At 39.2% G+C, this 17,499-nt stretch overlaps 1 protein-coding gene across 2 annotated transcripts in view; it reads left to right on the top strand.

Annotated features, from left to right (window-relative positions):
• Positions 1-3,702: 3,702 nt before the first annotated feature.
• The window catches only part of RAPGEF4 (Rap guanine nucleotide exchange factor (GEF) 4), a 79,173-nt gene continuing 65,376 nt past the window's right edge, over positions 3,703-17,499 (top strand). The window contains exons 1-2 of one of the 2 annotated variants that reach the window (XM_009332705.1): positions 3,703-3,760; positions 4,828-4,847. In XM_009332705.1, coding sequence (XP_009330980.1) covers positions 3,703-3,760; positions 4,828-4,847 — 78 coding nt within the window. Of the gene's footprint in view, positions 3,761-4,827; positions 4,893-17,499 lie in introns of both variants that reach the window. The other variant, XM_009332697.1, reaches the window with a different exon arrangement.

Here is a 17,499-nt window from a genome sequence, read left to right as displayed (position 1 = left end):
AACAAAGGCTCATTATTTTCTTCACATCTACCTGGCTTGATTTGGAGTGTTTGTATTGCACAGATCTCTTTTTTGCTCCTTCTTTCCCTTTAAACAGCTATTAGCTCTTCAGTACTTGCAGCAGAAGAGAGGGACTAACTACAATGACATATTTTATATACCTTATGTACACTAGAAAAATTTGTAAGGAATTTAGAGATAGGTTGCATCAGAATTATAGTAATTGCCTTTCTAAACATTAGCATATGAAAATATACCAAATTATGTTCACAGAGTTAAAGAAAATCTATTGTAGGCATGAAAACCTCTGAGACTAACTGCAGTTAACTGCAAATAAAGTCTAAATAAGAGCATGCAAAGGAAACCACTGAAACGCCTGACAATAAGTGGCCTTAAAAACTGTTGGTATGAAAATTCACCCACAGCACCTCCCCAGTAAGGCAAGTGTGTGATTCTCTTTCTTCCTTTTCTCCCATCCCCAACTGTTCCTTGTCAGCACTCTTCTGTGCTTTAGGCTATAGCAGTGGCTGAAAAGGTCGTGTTAATTTTCACCACTGCATGGATATGAGGCGGTCAGTAACTGGAAGAAAAAATACTGTCTTTATTACTTGTGCTGTCAGATTAGATGCAGGAAGTGTCTGATCTTTAAGCTGTTGCATGATAGAGTTTATAAATTGGTAGAAATCTGAAGACAGAGTGAATAGGTCACTGACTGTAGTTTTAAAACCTGCTGTCATGTTGGATTTACAGAACTTGGAGACTTCTGGTAATAAACAAGCTTATGATGATTTGATAGCTGTTGTTGTCTTCCATAAGGAAAGCCTTTCCAGAGTTCATACCACCAGTGGAATGCGTTTTCAAAAGCCTTTTGTAAATATTTAGTCTTTTAATCTTCAGGATGATTTTAAATGCCACCTACCAGTACAATTTAACTTAATGCATTTTCTTTTCATTTACAGACATTATGGTAACAAGATAGATCTCACAGTCAGTATTGTGTTTTCCTCATTATCTCAGCTTTGAGACATCTCATGCCTGGAACTTCATTACTCCACCTGATACTGTGAATCTTTATGCAGTTACTTACATCTTTCGCTGGATACTTAGGTTTTCCAGCAAACAGTGTTTCCCTGACTTCTTGACAAATAAGTGTCCCTTGACATTTAATTTGGCTGATGCAGTGACACAATTTTAGGTGTAAATTATACTTCCTATGTTAGCCCGCACCCCACCGAGGTATCTTCATGCGAGACCATGTGTAGGCAGTCAGATCAGCCTTCCCTCCAGATACCCAGATATAGAAGGTAGTTTCATTTACGCAGAGGTCCCCTGGAGGAGTCTGAACAACTGAGCTTTCTGAGGGCATATCTTGAATTAGTGCCTCTTCTGGTAATGCTGCCTGAACTCCTTCACAGGCAGCAGTGCTCACTGAACTTGCTGTGTCAGACTCGTAAGTAGGCTCATCCCATGGCAGGGTGGGACCTTCATGTGGAAGATGACAGAGCTGAAGTCCTCGGCAGCCCGTGCTTTTGTTCCTGGTGGGCTTTGGCATCCTGAGCAGGAGGTGGAGCTGAGTGGGGTTAGGTGCCTCCTTCAAAGTGTTTTGGGCAATTCTGGCTTATTCTACCTGTAGGTATTTTTGTTAAGCTAGGCCCCCAAATCTTTTGGAAATTAGATGGTGTGTTCTATGTTTCATTTCATGAGAAGAATAATCAGGAAAAGTATTAGAGAATTAATCAGAAGGGAAACTGCCATGCAGTGTATGATGACTGTGAACGTGGTGTAGGAAGTAAAACAGAAAATGACTGTCTTCCTACAATTCAAGTTCCTTATCAAGGTGGATTAAATGTGGACTAATAATGTATTTCCGGGAAAATGTTATTTTTGGAAAAACAGAACAAAGAAACAAATATCATATGAACAGTGAGGAAGAACAAAAGAAAAAAACCTATAAAATTTGATTTTATCATATCCCAAATGAAACATTTCCATTTTCCATTTCTAAATCACATTTCAAGACCAAATTCAGTAGAAGATAGAACAAAATGCTTATCTACTGTTTGAATAAAATGTTATTTCAACCCCTTGTGACATGCTTTCCTTTTTTTCATTTGGCCAACCAAAATGAGTTTTTCCCTTGTTTTATGTGTGTGGTTTACTAGTTGAACTGAGAAAATAATTATTTATCATGTTCTTCCTTTTACTGAGTTCCAGGCATAGGACTGGATGCAGAGTATGGGAAAGCGAACAGTTTGGGAAAGAAAATAGGAGAGTTTTATCCTCAAATGAAGTAGCATTTATTTTGTGTGACTGACCAGGGATATAACATGGTCTTGCTCCTATGAGTTTTCAGCTGGATTATGGGTGAGATTTAAATAATACATTACTAAGCTTTAGGATGTAATAGCTTGTCTAAAAATAGGATTGGATTATTAAGATTAATGTAATATGTGTAGCTTGTTATTATTTAGAATGCAAGACATTCAGTCTTTAGTGCTAGAATTGGTGATATTTTCATATCTATTTCCAAGAGAAAGAAATGTTAAAAGGATAATTCAAGCATCTGTTACAATCCAGCAAACAACATTTTAAAAGTGAATACATCCAGGCAGCTCCATAGAGCAAAGGATAAAACTTTTAAATTAAAATTGTACTATGAGGGAAATTTTCTGTCTCAATTATGTGTGCTTAGTTGAAACCTGCACGAATTTTGGCTGGTTGGTTGTTCACGTCCAGCTCACTGCACACCCTAAGGACAGCATGAAACATTTTGTTTATGCTGATCATCAGCATCCCTGTTGCACAAGCTTGTTTTCTGACAGTTCCAAAAGGGAATTATAATTGTTTACCCTTAAGCATGACAGTAATATAGTATGATTGAAAACAAAAATGTCTCACTTATTCATTGAATGATTTGTATTTGATAAAAGACATTTTTTTCCTTTGGTGTTATTTTTTAGCTTCTGTGAATTTCTTAAGCCCTAGACAGAGCTTTGAACCTTATTGATCATTTCACCAGCATTCACTGAAGAAAAATACCGGTTGACATCAGTTACAATTATGTAGTTTACAGTGGTACAAGGGAAATTATTTTTACAGTTACAAAGTTTCATCTGATAATATAGTTTTTGTGTGTGTGTATGCATAACATGAGGTGCTGGGTTTGGGTGTTTCATAACCTTGTAGTTTCTGAAAACCAAACTTAGTGTGTTGGAATTAAATGTTTTTGCACTAAATCTTGTATGTTTCAAATCTGACACCAAAATTGTAGTGGTACATGATTCTCATGAATTCTTAGTTAACAGCCTCGTCTCCATCCCTACAATAAAGTAGCTTGCTAGCTTGAGTTCAGCTGAGTAGTGTAATTTCAAACGAGCTTTAAAACAGCCTTTATGGGAAATCACACAGCTAAGTACAATATTGGTTTATTAGAACCCTCAAAGTCATGCTTTGGGGAAGATGGAGGAGGGAACTGTTTTAGCACAACTTTTGTTAAATAAAGGCAGTGTGCTCCAGTCAAGAAAGCGGGCCTTGTAGTGTTAAGAGTAAAGACATGTCTGACTGCCTCAGATTGCTTGTATGCATGTGAAGCACAAGGCAGCAGACACACAGATGTAAATACCACATCATCCATTGAATGGCTTTATACATCTGTAGCTGACTGAACGTGCCATCGTTGTCTTTCAGAAATATCGACAGTATATGTCTGGACTTCTCACTCCTCCTTATGGTGTTATGGAAGCCAGCTCCAACAATGACAGTAAGTATGAGAAAATAGATGTCAGGTGTTAGAAAAAAGAGAAGAAAGGGGAAGATGAAAGTCCTCTGGTTTTGGGTGTTGGATTTTAAATGTTAAATTCAATTCAGTATTATGACTGTATTAATACTTCATATAGTAGGAAGTACTTTGGAACTTGCCTAACTGCATTCCCAACTGTATAAAAGTGTACACAAAGCTGTACACAAATCTGTACTATGAGCCAAGCCTGTTGACTAAAGCGTACTGTATGATGTCATACAACATTTAACTGGTTATAGGTGTTACATGAATTCCGTGGAACATGGCCATGAGTCCTGCTAGTAAATTAAATATAACCAGCTGGCTTATTTTTTTAGTTAGGATGGGCTACACGGCTTGCTTGGGAACCTAGGTTAGTGCTTGGGCAGACAGCCTGCAGTAAACATGCTGCTGTCTGACCTCAGTTACATAGCTAAGTAAGTTTGGGTATGTCTGCCTCATGAGAACCTGTCAAACTGTGGGATAGTGCTGTAGACATGAATCCAAGGGCAGCCTTTGGAACTCATCACTTCTGTAAATCATGGTACTTTTATTTAGTTGCCAGAGGATTATTTAGATGCCAACCAGGACAATATCTGATGGCTAGCAATTGCATGTGCAAATTTTGTCCTGTATGTTGTGTGTTCAATATGTTCTATTTGTGAAACAATAGCATAGCATAGCATAGCATAGCAATGCTAGTTAGTGCAAATTCAATGCCATGTTTGACTTCCAGGTACTAAAACACAGATAACGTTAAATGAAAAAATATAAATAATTCCTGTCTACATACTTCAAATATTAAGTTGTGAGAAAGTACTATATTTAGCAAGCTGTTTATAGTATTGACACAAGTTAGCTTTTTGTCTTTTTTGTGTTTGCAAGAGAAAACTTGTCTGAATAAATCTGGTTTGCTCTTAAAAAATCATAGATTAATGTGTATGTTATCAAAGTATTGAACGCTTCAATTCGCTATTCTATTGATAAATATCTCCACTGTTACTTAAAGAATATACAGTATGTATTTATTTTCTGTATTCTTTTTTTAGGACTGCCAGATAAGGACAGTGTGTCAAGCAGTGCTCTTTGCCAAGTTTCTAAAAATTGTAATAAGGTAAATCTTACCTAGTTTTGCCTTTGTTTTTTTTTTTTGGGGGGGGGTTGGGATTTGGTAATGAAAAATGCAAAAGTACAGCATTAAATTGAAAAGAACCAGGCGCAAATGCAAAGCATGTGGTTGATGCATGTGAGTACAGTATACAAATTATAAGGATGCTTTAGACATTGTATCATATAACTGGAGAAAGCAACTCGTTCAGGATCAGCATTATTAGAAAGCGTACTGCTGCCGAAGTTTGTGTTACAATCTGGTTGTGCTATCTTTGTCAGAAAGGTGCTGAGGGTAAAGAAGAAAAGCAGCACTGTGACAAGTCCAGTGCATAGCCAATGGATCATAAAATTCATAATTACATCCTATTTTAAGGCTTAACTGAATCTTAACTGATGCATAGGCATTGTTCTGGACCTTTGCTCAGGGTGAATTTTCTCCTGTGTTCAGAGAGCAGCTTTACGTCCCAGTTCCCCTTTGTAAAATAGTTCTGTGCCTTCAGTCTCACCAGATGAGGACCCACAAGAAAGAACTCATGAATATTTCTGTGCTGGGTTTAAAGTAATTATAATAGTGGGAAGAAACAGTATCAGGCATTGCTGTAAAGATTAATAACTTCTAGATTTTTTTATGGCAGGAGTAGAAAACTTACAGTAATAAACAGATGCTTGGATGCCTTCTTTCTGGACATAGGAGTTTAATTGGATGCAGTTGTGTGATGTCTTTAAAAGGTTAAAGGTATTTTTGTTATACAAAAAACATCTCTTGACAGCCGATAAAGACAATGAATATTTTAGCGTGTTTCCTTAATGCGAAAATAACTACTTCCACCTCTCCCTGTCTGTCTGTCCTGCTTCCTCAAGGGTACTGACCTTTCTTACTTGTCACATTCAGCCTTTATTAAATGTATAAATGTAACGGTATGCAGTTCCTTTTTCTAGAGTCTTATTCACTAATGCTATACCACTTCCTGACACAGCCTTATCCTGTATGAAAATAAACATTTTTCCATGCACTGAGTAATAATTCTTAGATAGCACCTTTCATTCTGTAAGCATTTTACAAACAGTTACAAGTTAAGTCTCAGTGCTCCTCTAAGATGTTGGCATTTCAGTGCTACACTTGGAGTTAAACTAGATCAGGGGTCTTGCTTGACCTCTCAATGAAAGCACCGGGCATAGAATCCAAACTAAAAGATGTTGTTGTATTTTCTGAAGCAGATAGAGGTAACAAGGTAAAAACACCCGTCTTTCCTAGAAAGTGATATCCCCCCATTAATGGGCAGTGATGCTCAGCTAAGGGTGGTACACACTTTCAGGTACAAAGTATTTTAGAAACTGAGCAAAATTTAGTGATTAATACTGCTGCCAATAGCTGGGCTTTTCTAGCACAACAGGACTCCTCCCACACAAAGTAACGTTCACCTGGGTAGGAGACAGAACTTGGCTGGGGCAGGCTCAAACTGTTCAGTGACTTTTACAGGAATAAGGTCCTTTGCAAACCATATGAACTTCCTTTCCAAGACACATATATAAAACAGCCATCCTTCTCCCTCCCACACTGCACGCATTTCTGTGGAGAGAAGATGAGAGAGTAAATATGCGACAGATGCTTGTCACCTTGTTTCATCCTGGAGGAGCTCAGACAGTCCCATGACAAATGTGGCAGAAGTACCTACACAGTATAGAAATGCTTCGTGAATCCTAGTTCTGTGTTTTTGCCTGATGGCCACAGTTCTCTTTAATTGTGTTAAGTGAAAGGTAAATGCAGCAGAGATAAATATGCAAGTATTTTGTTTACTGCAAGCGAGCTTCATTCCTGCAATTTTAAACTGTACAACTGTTATAGTGCTTACACAACATGTCAATCTTCATGCCCTGCAGTCAGTTTTGAATGATCAGGGAGATATTGGGATTGCAGGGCCAAATTAGCAGAATTTTTGCCAGCTATTCGAAATACAAAATAACCGTGTACCAGAAAACAGCCCCATGTTTGTAGATTTTATATATTTTGCTTCTTTTAGAGTGATATATGACTGTCAAAATGGCTACTGCATCAGGGAAGGACATTCATCCAGGGAAAGGGAAATGTTTGTAGGATATCTTTACTTTATATCATTAGATTGCCGGAATGATGCCTATGGGACTAGCAGCAAATACATCTCGGAGAGGCCTGCAGGCTACTCTCTAATGTCCAGAAAAAGACTGAGTGAGGAACTTTCTGAGATTCAGAGAAAGTTCCTCAAAGTCTTTCATATGGTAAGAAAACATTACACTCTTAGACAGAACGTCTTCAGTAGTTCTGATCATAATGATGCATTTATTTCAGGGTGTGTGTGGTGTTTTAATTTTCCAGGGAAGTTTATAACTATAAATAATTTGCTTCAAAAGAAATTTAATATATTCCACTCTTGAAATATGAAATGCATGTTTTTCTCTTTCAGCCTGTGCTGAGTCTTTTACAAGCACTGTAATAGATGATTTTCCGTATTTGCTAATTATTTGAGTTTCATCTTCATAGCTTAATTTTTTTTCTCCTGTCACATCTATTAGTTTTTGATGAGTAACATAAGATTTTTCTTTTAATACGTGCCTTGAAATTTTCTCACCATATGGGGATGTTTGGTTTTCCTAGTTCATTAAAATCTATAAAAAAATTCTATTTGGAGAAGGCAGCAAAGAGATTTTCTTTTACCAAACACGAATTCATTTGCATTTAGGGTTACATTATTGCACATCGTTTAATGGAATATAGCAGTTAAATTGAGCATAAAATACTGAGACAGAATATGTTACTGTCCTCAGTTATATTTTGGGGAATGGAAACAAAGTCAATTTAAAGCTGTCTTACATCAGGGAAAATAACACAGCTTCAGTCTTTTTAACTAGTCAGTCTAATATATATGTACACCGGTCTCTCTAGATCTAGTTTTCGAAAATTCTCATGGGGTAGAGTTGGATATAGCTGGATCTGTGAGATGAATATAACCCTAAAGCCAAAATGACAAAATCAATAATAATTTCAAATACATTTTTGCAAAAGATACAGAAGAGTACTTAGAACGCAGAGGAGGTCGGGTTCCAGCATGCAGACAGAATAGGTAGTGGTTCTGTTTCCATACATTACCAGCAGAGCTGGCAGCAGGGTTTCATGGTGCTTCCCACTACAAGATCCTGTTCTTACAATTTGGCCACTTTTTCACTGTTTATACTGAATTTGCCATGCTGAGAGTATGCTTCTGGCTGATTTTTAAATTGAAATGGATCAAACCTCTCTGACATGGAGGTTGGGGGAAAATACATAGCACATACTAAATAGCTTTTCCTAGTGATACACTAGCAACCTTATTCTTTGGACTAACAGCTCGACATTTGGGGCTTGTTCTGGCATAAGGAGTGCCATTTGCAACCCCCTACAAAATAAACCGTCTTGTTAAGCCTTGAAAAATCTCAGTTGAAACCAGCTCACTAGAGGCTCATTACAGTGTAACTGCAAGCTTGTGAACACAGGCTGTGCGCGTTGCATGTGCAGAATTCCCACACTGTTCATCTTTGGTCCTGGGCTGTATTCCTGTGTCAATGGTTAGCGGTGTGGGTTTTCTCGCAATCACTCATTCTAGTTGCTAGAGCAACGTTTTGATTATTATAAAGCCAGACCCTAACTGAAAACCACAGTTCTCTCCCCTGTGCTTTTACACTCTCTACTGGTGCCCAAGTAGGAAATGAGTAAAGAAATAGCCCATTCTTTGGTAGTTTTAAAGAAGAGGGCATTGCAGAAATGACTTGTAGAGACACAGGAATGAATGTGGGTAAGAACAGAGGACAGACCCATCGAGAGCATGAATCTCCACTCTCCTATGGAGTGTGGTGCTGCTGAATGCCTTTTTCTGCTATCGGTAAATGTCTTAAACTCCTTTGCAAACTGTGGATGCTGTGCCTAAGAGAGCATAGGAACGATCCACAGAAAGAATAGAAATCTGTGATTAACTACAATTGTTCTATTTATTCATCAAGTAGTTGATAGTTAAAAAGTCCTAACCCTGCTAATGATCCAAGCTGAAGTTGTATATTGTTTTCTGTAATGGAATCTCCATATTGCAGTTTGCTAAAAGAACCCCCACATCCTCAAGAAACTATGCAAAAAAAATTCTGCTTGAAAGGAAGGCTGAAAAATTAAGTGCTCAAAAGCAGAGAATTTCAAGAATGGAGGCTGACTGAGCAGTGTTAATGAAGTCCTCTTATCCGTGTTTGTTATGGTACGGACTTCAATTCTTTGTGTTTATTATGGTACAGACTTTGATTACCTGCTCACATATATTTTTCCTGTGACACACTCAATTAAAACAACATCTCACCTCAAAAACCATGCTGGCTTTCTTTGTACAACTTAATCTCTATGACTGTTTAAAACCTAGATAAATTTGTGCCTTCTTCATTGAAAGCATACATCCTGAAAGGGGGAAAGTGCTATCTTCATCTCCTTTGTACTGAGGAAACCATACTGAACACAGAAGATATAAGCAGATTAAGTTGTGCAGATTCATACAGTCATTCTTGCTATTGGGTGAAGAATATGTCTTTTTTCCAAAATCTCTCTCATGCTTTATTTCCATTGTGTTCCCTATATTGTCTTTAGGGTTCTATTGTGCTAAAGAGTTGCAGGAGCTCCCCCTAGTGCACAAAGTAATATTCGAAAAACACATGGATCGAGTTTGTGAGGCTCAGAGGCTGAAACGTCCCCTTAATGTTTTTCATGTAATGACTCCAAATCCTCTAGCCAGGAGGCTTATTGGAAGTGCTTTATTTGAAGACATTTTGTATAGCAAAGCTCCTATAGGATGTGCTGAAATCCACCTCTGAAAGTTACCTTTTCATCCATCTTCTTCCCTGGTTAATTTGATGTGATAAAATGTAGATTCCTTTTCTTTACTGAATTTTCAATAAGGCTTAGGTGCTGTGCTGATTTTTATGCGTTTAAATAATTGGAGTGATTGTGAAAACATGATTAGCTTTTTTATCAACTCTAAATTCACTTAATAAAATTATATCAAAAAGATCTTTCAGTTGACAGAGAAGGACATAATCTAAGTGTTAATCCTCAAAATACTGCAATTTTCAACATTGCCAGGCAAATTAATATTCACTTATTTCAATTTTCAAGCACTTAAATATAGCTCTGGGCATTTGAAAGTATACTGTTTGTAAAGATGTAGATGCAGCCTTGAAGAGCCCACACAAGACACCAGTAATAATCATGTTCATTCACCATATTAGCTACTCTAGCAATAAACACAATAATTTTACTTCTGACTTCCCTATATTTCACTTTACTTTTCCCAGATGACCGAGAAGAAAGCTTATCTTTTAACATATTCAGTAGATTGTCAAATGTGGAATTTGATAGAGCATTAGCAGAATGCTAAGGGAAATGTTTCACATGCTCATGAAATTGTGAGCCTACAAGAAAGAATAAAAAGAGAGAGCGAGCAGGAAAGCAGGCAGTGTTCTAGCAAGATTATAGATGCAATGACAAGATGTTTGTTTGGAAGTGGTAACCTCTCCAACATTCACATGAAAACTGTGTTATAACAGAACTGATTTTCTATGTGGATGGTTTACATAACTGTCCAGTGATATGTGTGCATTAATTCCTATCCTCTCTGGGGCTCTGTGCCAGAGTCAGTTCTCCTATACAATGTTAGCATAGGGTTAAAAAAATAATTCCCTTTCATTTTCTGTTTTTAAAGTGGTTCCATAAAAGCACTATGTGCAAATATTTCTAAATAATGTCTTAATGCAGTCCTAACTGTACCAATTACTTTTAGGGGCTGCTCTGGTATTTTGGCACCAACTTCACATATATGAAAGTAATTTGCTTAGAGGTCTGTTAAAGTTCTTCATTTTGCTCTAAGTGGAAGTGCTCAGGGTTCAATCATTATCACAGCCTGTAGCAATCTGGCTAGTGCAGAGGCTGTGCATATAGTCCCTGGCAATGAGTCGCATGGTTACAGCATATGGCAGGAGAGATAACAAAGACAGGAGTGTGAGATGAGTAGGAGCCTGTGAAACATTTTTCATACGTTAGTAATGACCTTCATCATGAAAAATGTGAAGGTCTTTATATGTCATCAGAGCTCTTTAATGTAAACAAAATTGTTAGTAGGTCTGCTGGCTTACATAAGTAAGCTTTGCATAAACTAAATTGTTGCAGAACCGCCAGGGAAGGTTTTGGTACATCGCTATCTCCAGTTCCAGCCATATGGAGATGATACACAGCTGTAGGCTTCCCTCCCAAATGCCAGTGTGAATAGTGATGCCTCAAAGAAAAGCTTGCACCACCCCATCTTCTGTTATCCATTTCAGCTGCCTGATAATCTGTTAAATATCTGACCCATGATTTCATTGTGTGCCCTGAATTCTGGAGATGCTAATGGCAGTTTCTGTTGGAAGTAGTTTCTTCTGCTGTGTCTAATCGTATAATTGAGCTCCAATCTGACCAATACAGAACTAGCCAGAGTAGTCTCAATATGAAACCTGCAGATGCAATTAGTGATTCTCATTTGATCTATTACTATACAGGAATGAGTAGCATTGTGGAGAAAAAGAACAGAATCCTTGGTCCGGGTTGCTGTGTATTTACCAGCGTACGTGTCAAAATAACTTAATTTCTCTTGAGTGCGTACTTGATCCAGTGCAAGGATCCCTGCTTCTTGAAGCCCTTCCTTGAATTTGGAAGAAAAAATATTGTCCCTTCTTTCCACAATGAGGAGTTTTCATTGTGGTGGTTCTACGGACAGCTCTAAGGATAAACAGAGCTGTCTACAATGACAGTGAGATTGGTAAGAGATGGAGGCAAGACTTCTCTTGGTAGATGAATTTAACTTTTTGCACAAAAGGGCAGAATTTTGCAACCTACAGATGCTAAAGGAATATTCTTACTTTAAATTTTACCCTCATTTTCTAAGAGCAATAACAACAGAGGATTAAATATATGTAGGTGTATTTCAGTTTTAAAATACAAGCAAATTCCCACATTTATCCTGGGAGAAAATGAATAATGGGAAAAATAGTGAATAGTGTCCAAGAGCACAGCACAGTTGAATTGTCAGCACCTGAAGACAGAGCCTCCCTTTCCTGTCACAGCTGCAAAACATTCCAGAAGCAACCACTGCCCTTTGCTCAGGAAGGGAAAACCGAGCTTGGAAAAGTGTGTCTGCATCTGTATCCTTCTTTAAGTGCTGCAATGACTTTCTGAGTCATTGTGAAACTACCTGCAAGATCTGAATCAGGGTAGTGGGCGTTTTATCATGAGGGAGAAGTGAAAAGATGAAGAACGAGAGGTACAGGAGAGAGAGCGCGCGCACCTCTGTTACCAGCACAACAATCCATATACTCGAGTCAATGTTAGAGTTACTAAAAACTGTATGAGTTTTTAGTTCCATGACTTTTACATCTGAGTATTAATGTGTATGATCTCCACTGTATTTGTCTGAATGAAGAGTCCCCTCAAGCAGTTATTGTTATTATTTTGGTGCTCTCCACTTCTCTTGCTTTTTTTTAATTTTTATGTCAGCCTTTATTGCAATTTATGTTTATCCTGAAGCCTTGCGATTCTTGTTTGTGCTGGATGCTGTGATGCAAAGGAGGGATGGAGGCCTCTGCTGCAAAGAGCTTGCAGTCACAGAAAAGATGGAGTGACTGTCAGACAGAAAGATTTACTGGTTTACTCAGAACATTGTAAGGCATGGGATTCATATGTGTTCATACATTTCAAATGAGTTTTCTTACAGGAGCTTATCGTGATCAGTCCTTGATGTGATAACCCTAAGAGACACTGTGAATGGGAGGAAGAAGTTCAGAAATCAATAGACAGATGAAAAACTAAATTATATATGTTTCTTTGTTAATCTTGTAATTTGGAGGGGATCTAACTCACACTGTTGGCCTTCTTCAGAGTAGCAGAGTAAGCAAGTACTCACCTCCTCCCTCAGTAACCTTCTCCCCACAAAAGGGTTATGGGGGTGCTTGAGGTAGCATGGGAAAGGCAATTTGGCTGAAGAGGTGTTTTCCCTTTCTGACGACTCTTGCCTAGCTGAATGAGTGTTGCTATCATAGTTTAGAAAAAATAAATAATGGAAAAATAACAGAAATTCCTAGAAAACACTAGAATTTGTAAAACACTCAATATTGTGAAGTAGGTGTGGGACCTTCTTTCAATAGGAGCATCACTCTCAGTTCCAGTTGTCTGGGGAAACAGCATATTGCCTTACCTGCCAGTGCTGGCAAGGGCAGTCCGATAATATATACTGTGGAGTCACATTTGATGACTCTTGCTCCTTGGCTGTGTCTTCTGTGATTCTGTCCCAACCCATAAAAAACACGCACATATGCTCCACTTATCTCTTGCAGTTGAAAGGCAGAAAGAGTGGGTAATTATACTGAGAAAAAAAGCTAGTCCTTTTCAAGGTTCATGTCTTCAGACAAGTCAAGCGTATACAAGTAACACATTTGGCACTTACATTTGAAACAGCAAAATGAATTTTTTTGAATCTTGTAATTATTTTCTCAAGTTTGGCAGAAAAATTGGATCAGGGATCTTAAAATCAGATTCCTTCTAGTCATTCATATCATCTCTCACAGAGCATTTTGACTGCCTGTCCTACAGTACCTGCTGGACATTGGTATTCCACAAAGTCAATTATAGTTCTGAGTCAGTAAGAAGTAATCAATGTGTCTGATCTGATCATTTAGCAGCATCTTGTTTTGTCTGTGTACAGATGACAAAAATTTGAAAGGTTAATAAATAGTGGGGAAAAGCTGTCCAGTGATTTTGTTCTTCTTTTTGTGTTGGCTAGTCAAGAACCAGGTGCCTGTTGTGCTGGCTCCACGCAAAGAGCATGGCCACCAAAACAAGTGTTCGGTTTGTGGCGCTCATTTAGAGCCATTCCAAGTTAGAATTGCTGAGGCAAAAATGTCAGATATCTATGACAGAGCCGAAAATGTAATTGGACTATTACCTCCAGTGATGGTTAAGGAGCAAGTGCTGTTCAGGTGTTTAAAGATTTATGACTTTTCATTATTTATTCTTTTTGTAAATTTCCTTCTGGAAGAAAGCTCGGCACAAGATCGTGAACATGTTTGATCTTTGTGTGCTTTATCATCAGTGATGCAGCTGTCTTAAAATTAAAGATAGCAGTTAGTGAGGAAATACAAATACACATAGCTGAGTTGACTAGTAGAGAAATGAAAAGAATACATAATTTAGGTTCCAAAAGAAAAAAGAAGAAAAAAAAAAAGGTTTTACTTCCAATACCAGTTATTACACTGCTTATAATTAGGATTACTCAGCCACACATGTTTTCATCTTAGGAAATGAAATAATAAAAACAATTTGTATAATAACCTTAAATATGAACTGGATGGAGAAAGAGCCAGTAGCTTAACAGGGGAGAATTATGGTTAAGTCTTTGTAAACCTCCCAGTACTGCTTTGTCCATCCTCACTCTTTAAAGTATCTGACTTCAAATGCATTAATCTGAGGGGGCTAAAAAAACATCTTCTCTCATGCCACTCTTCCCTTGTAGCCTTTTGCATAATGGCCCAGGTGGTTACTTTTCACCCGAACCCGTTTTCTGACCCAGCCCACCTTAGAGCCACATGAAGGCCAGCAGTGACACTAGGAGCAGAGGTAGGAGAGGGTGGCTGTGCAATAGGAAGACACTGGGAGCATCACCTCCCAGAGCAGCGCACATTTGGGCCCAGGGAGAACCGCGGGGCTATGGCTGCCCTTCCACAGCAGCTTCTAGTGACCTGCACCAGGACTGTAGGGCACCTGTGCTCCCCTGTGTGTCCCCTCTGACGTCCCTTCTCTCTACATCCAGCTATGCGTGCCCTCTCTTCCATCACAGACTCCTCCTTGCCTGGTGGTAAGGGAGCAGAACTGTCAGAAACGCATAAACCTTTTTTCTGAGCTTAATTTTCTGCTGTTTTGGATGAAAATTAGCTTCCTGGCCAGGGCCAGCACAAGCAACAGGGCAGAGCTGGGGTGTGGGGTTCAAGGAGGGGATGGACAACAGCGGTCCTTTTTGAGGCTGCTGTGAACGGTCTGCAGCCTTAAATGTCTAATCTCCTCACAAAGCACTAGCAGGTCTGTCAGCTACAGACTGAGACTCTCTCCTGCCCCAAACCTGGCATTTCTGCCAGCCCATGTCAGCTGCAGGGGAAGCAGAGGGACAACTGGCAGGGGATCGTTTTGTCAGGCCAGCTTGCAGCTCCATTGCAATTCTCTGCTAAATCACAAATGAATCTGTATGATTTCAGTCTCCTGTGTTTACATACAGATTTGTATGATGTATTCCTGTTACTGCTGTAATGCACATACCGATCCAGGCAAATATTTGTTCCCCTCTCCCTCCCTCCTCTTGAGTTGTCTTAATTGTGTTCAGAGCCGGTCTAGATTAGGGATTTTCAGCTTGTGGTCTGCAGGCTGCTGGGTTCTGGCAATGATTTCCAAATGAGTCTAGGAAATAAACCTAAGAAAAGCCTATTGTCCCTAGCTGCACAAGGTACCTCATCTTGACTGGCAAAACTATAGGGGTCCACAAGGTAAAGGAGCCTAACACCCCTCCTGCCCTTTTGTTTCCCCCGATTCAGTTCACACTCTGCTAAGTGTCAGTGTTAGGTGCTGCAGATTCCAGGGGAATGTTGGAAAAACCTGTGTCAACGAAACTGTAAGGTTTCTGGCATTCCTTATACTGTAAATGTATAGGCACTGCTCCACAGCAGTCCTGGGCCTGTGTAATAGAATGGCTGTCTCGTCTTCCTGGTATACTGGTCCAAACTGGGGGAAGGAAGAGGGAGAAGAAAACCAGGAGGTTGCCTTGCTAGAGCTCCTGAATGCTACTTAGTCTGTTTGGTTTCTTCAGTGTTACAGTCAGTGTTCTTGAAATGCTGTCTTTTGTGTTTTGTCTGGCTTTTCTGTTATGTTGTTTGGGGTAGAGAACCTGGATTACTGCCTGGAAAGTGCTGTGTGACCTTGTGGCAATATAGACACAGGGCAATCTGCAATAATGTTGGACTTCACTGTACTAGAAATTATTCTGGGGAGGATGCATCTTCCTTTCCTCAAGACAGTCTCCTAAACCAATTGTCATGGAGAAGCTGAAGATTCCTACGTTATTGTAGAAATGATGGTTTTTTTAACACAAGTTAGCTGGGAATACTCTATGTACATTCAGTATTTCCAGGCAAACTGGTTTGGATTACAGTAATTAAACTTCTCTGGAACAGCAAACATTTTCACACTGTGATTTGCTTAACATAGTGCAACACTCCTTATCCTTTATGCAGTCCACAAAGAGACACTATAGAGTCAATTAAGCCATAGAAGATTTTGAGATTATGTTTAAAAAGGAGGTGAGTGGTTGAGGGATGCAGGGACAGAATTTCAGCTGGATGAGGCAATATTTTTAGTGATGATGTGAAAATTAACGCCAACATTAAATAGAAATAGGAGAAAGGGGGTAAATTACAAAATACATACCGTAGGTCCCTTCCCATTTCAGAAGGACAGGGCTGGTTCTGTGATATCCCTAAAAGCCAGACATCACAGAATTTACACAGCTTGAGCTACATACTGAGAGAGGTAAAAAGAGGTCACCTCTTTCAGAAACATACTATGGTGAATTGGGATGTAAAGAGATGTGGTTTGCTAGGGAAAATGTCCGGTAGAGTAATTTCACATCTCCGTATCAGTCTTGGGTTAATTATTACAGTGTTCTGTGTGCATTTGTGGAGCCAATTTTTTCTCAAGTTGCAATAAAGATTCATTTAGCAACAGAAGCAGCTCAGAGTATGTTTAGAAATATCTGTCCCTCGCTACTTATCAGGGAAGATGAGCTGAAATTCAAAACAATAAGAACAAGTGCGAACAGGCCTGGTTTAAATGGTATCAAGTTAGGCAGCTGCAAGCTCTGTAGGAAGTTAGGAGGAAGAAAGGAGCAAATTTACAAATACGAAATATTTACTGTTTTCCAATGCTAATTGTATTTTGTTCAGATTGACAGGAATGAATAGAATCATAGAATCATAAAATACTTTGGCTTGGAAGGGACCTTTAAAGGTCATCTAGTCCAACCCTCCTGCCGTGGGCAGGGACATCTTCAACTAGATCAGGTTGCTCAGAGCCCCGTCCAACCTGACCTTGAATGTTTCCAGGGATGGGGCATCCACCACCTCTCTGGGCAACCGGTGCCAGCGTTTTACCACCCTCAGTGTAAAAAATTTCTTCCTTCTATCTAGTCTAAATCTACCCCCCTTCAGTTTAAAGCCATTCCCCCTTGTCCTGTCACAACAGGCCCTGCTCAAAAGTCTGCCACCATCTTTTTTATAAGCCCTGTTTAAGTACCGATAGGCTGCAATAAGGTCTCCCCGAAGCCTTCTCTAGGCTGAACAACCCCAACTCTCTCAGCCTTTCTTCATAGGAGAGGTGTTCCATCCCCCTGACCATTTTCGTGACCCTCCTCTGGACCTGCTCCAACAGGTCCGTGTCTTTCTTATGCTGAGGGCTCCAGAGCTGGACGCAGTACTCCAGGTGGGGTCTCACCAGAGCAGAG

Source organism: Pygoscelis adeliae, unplaced genomic scaffold (assembly GCF_000699105.1).
Source record: "Pygoscelis adeliae isolate BGI_AS28 unplaced genomic scaffold, ASM69910v1 Scaffold160, whole genome shotgun sequence".
Classification (NCBI taxonomy): Eukaryota; Metazoa; Chordata; class Aves; order Sphenisciformes; family Spheniscidae; genus Pygoscelis; species Pygoscelis adeliae.
This window is presented reverse-complemented; position numbering and strand designations above follow the sequence as displayed.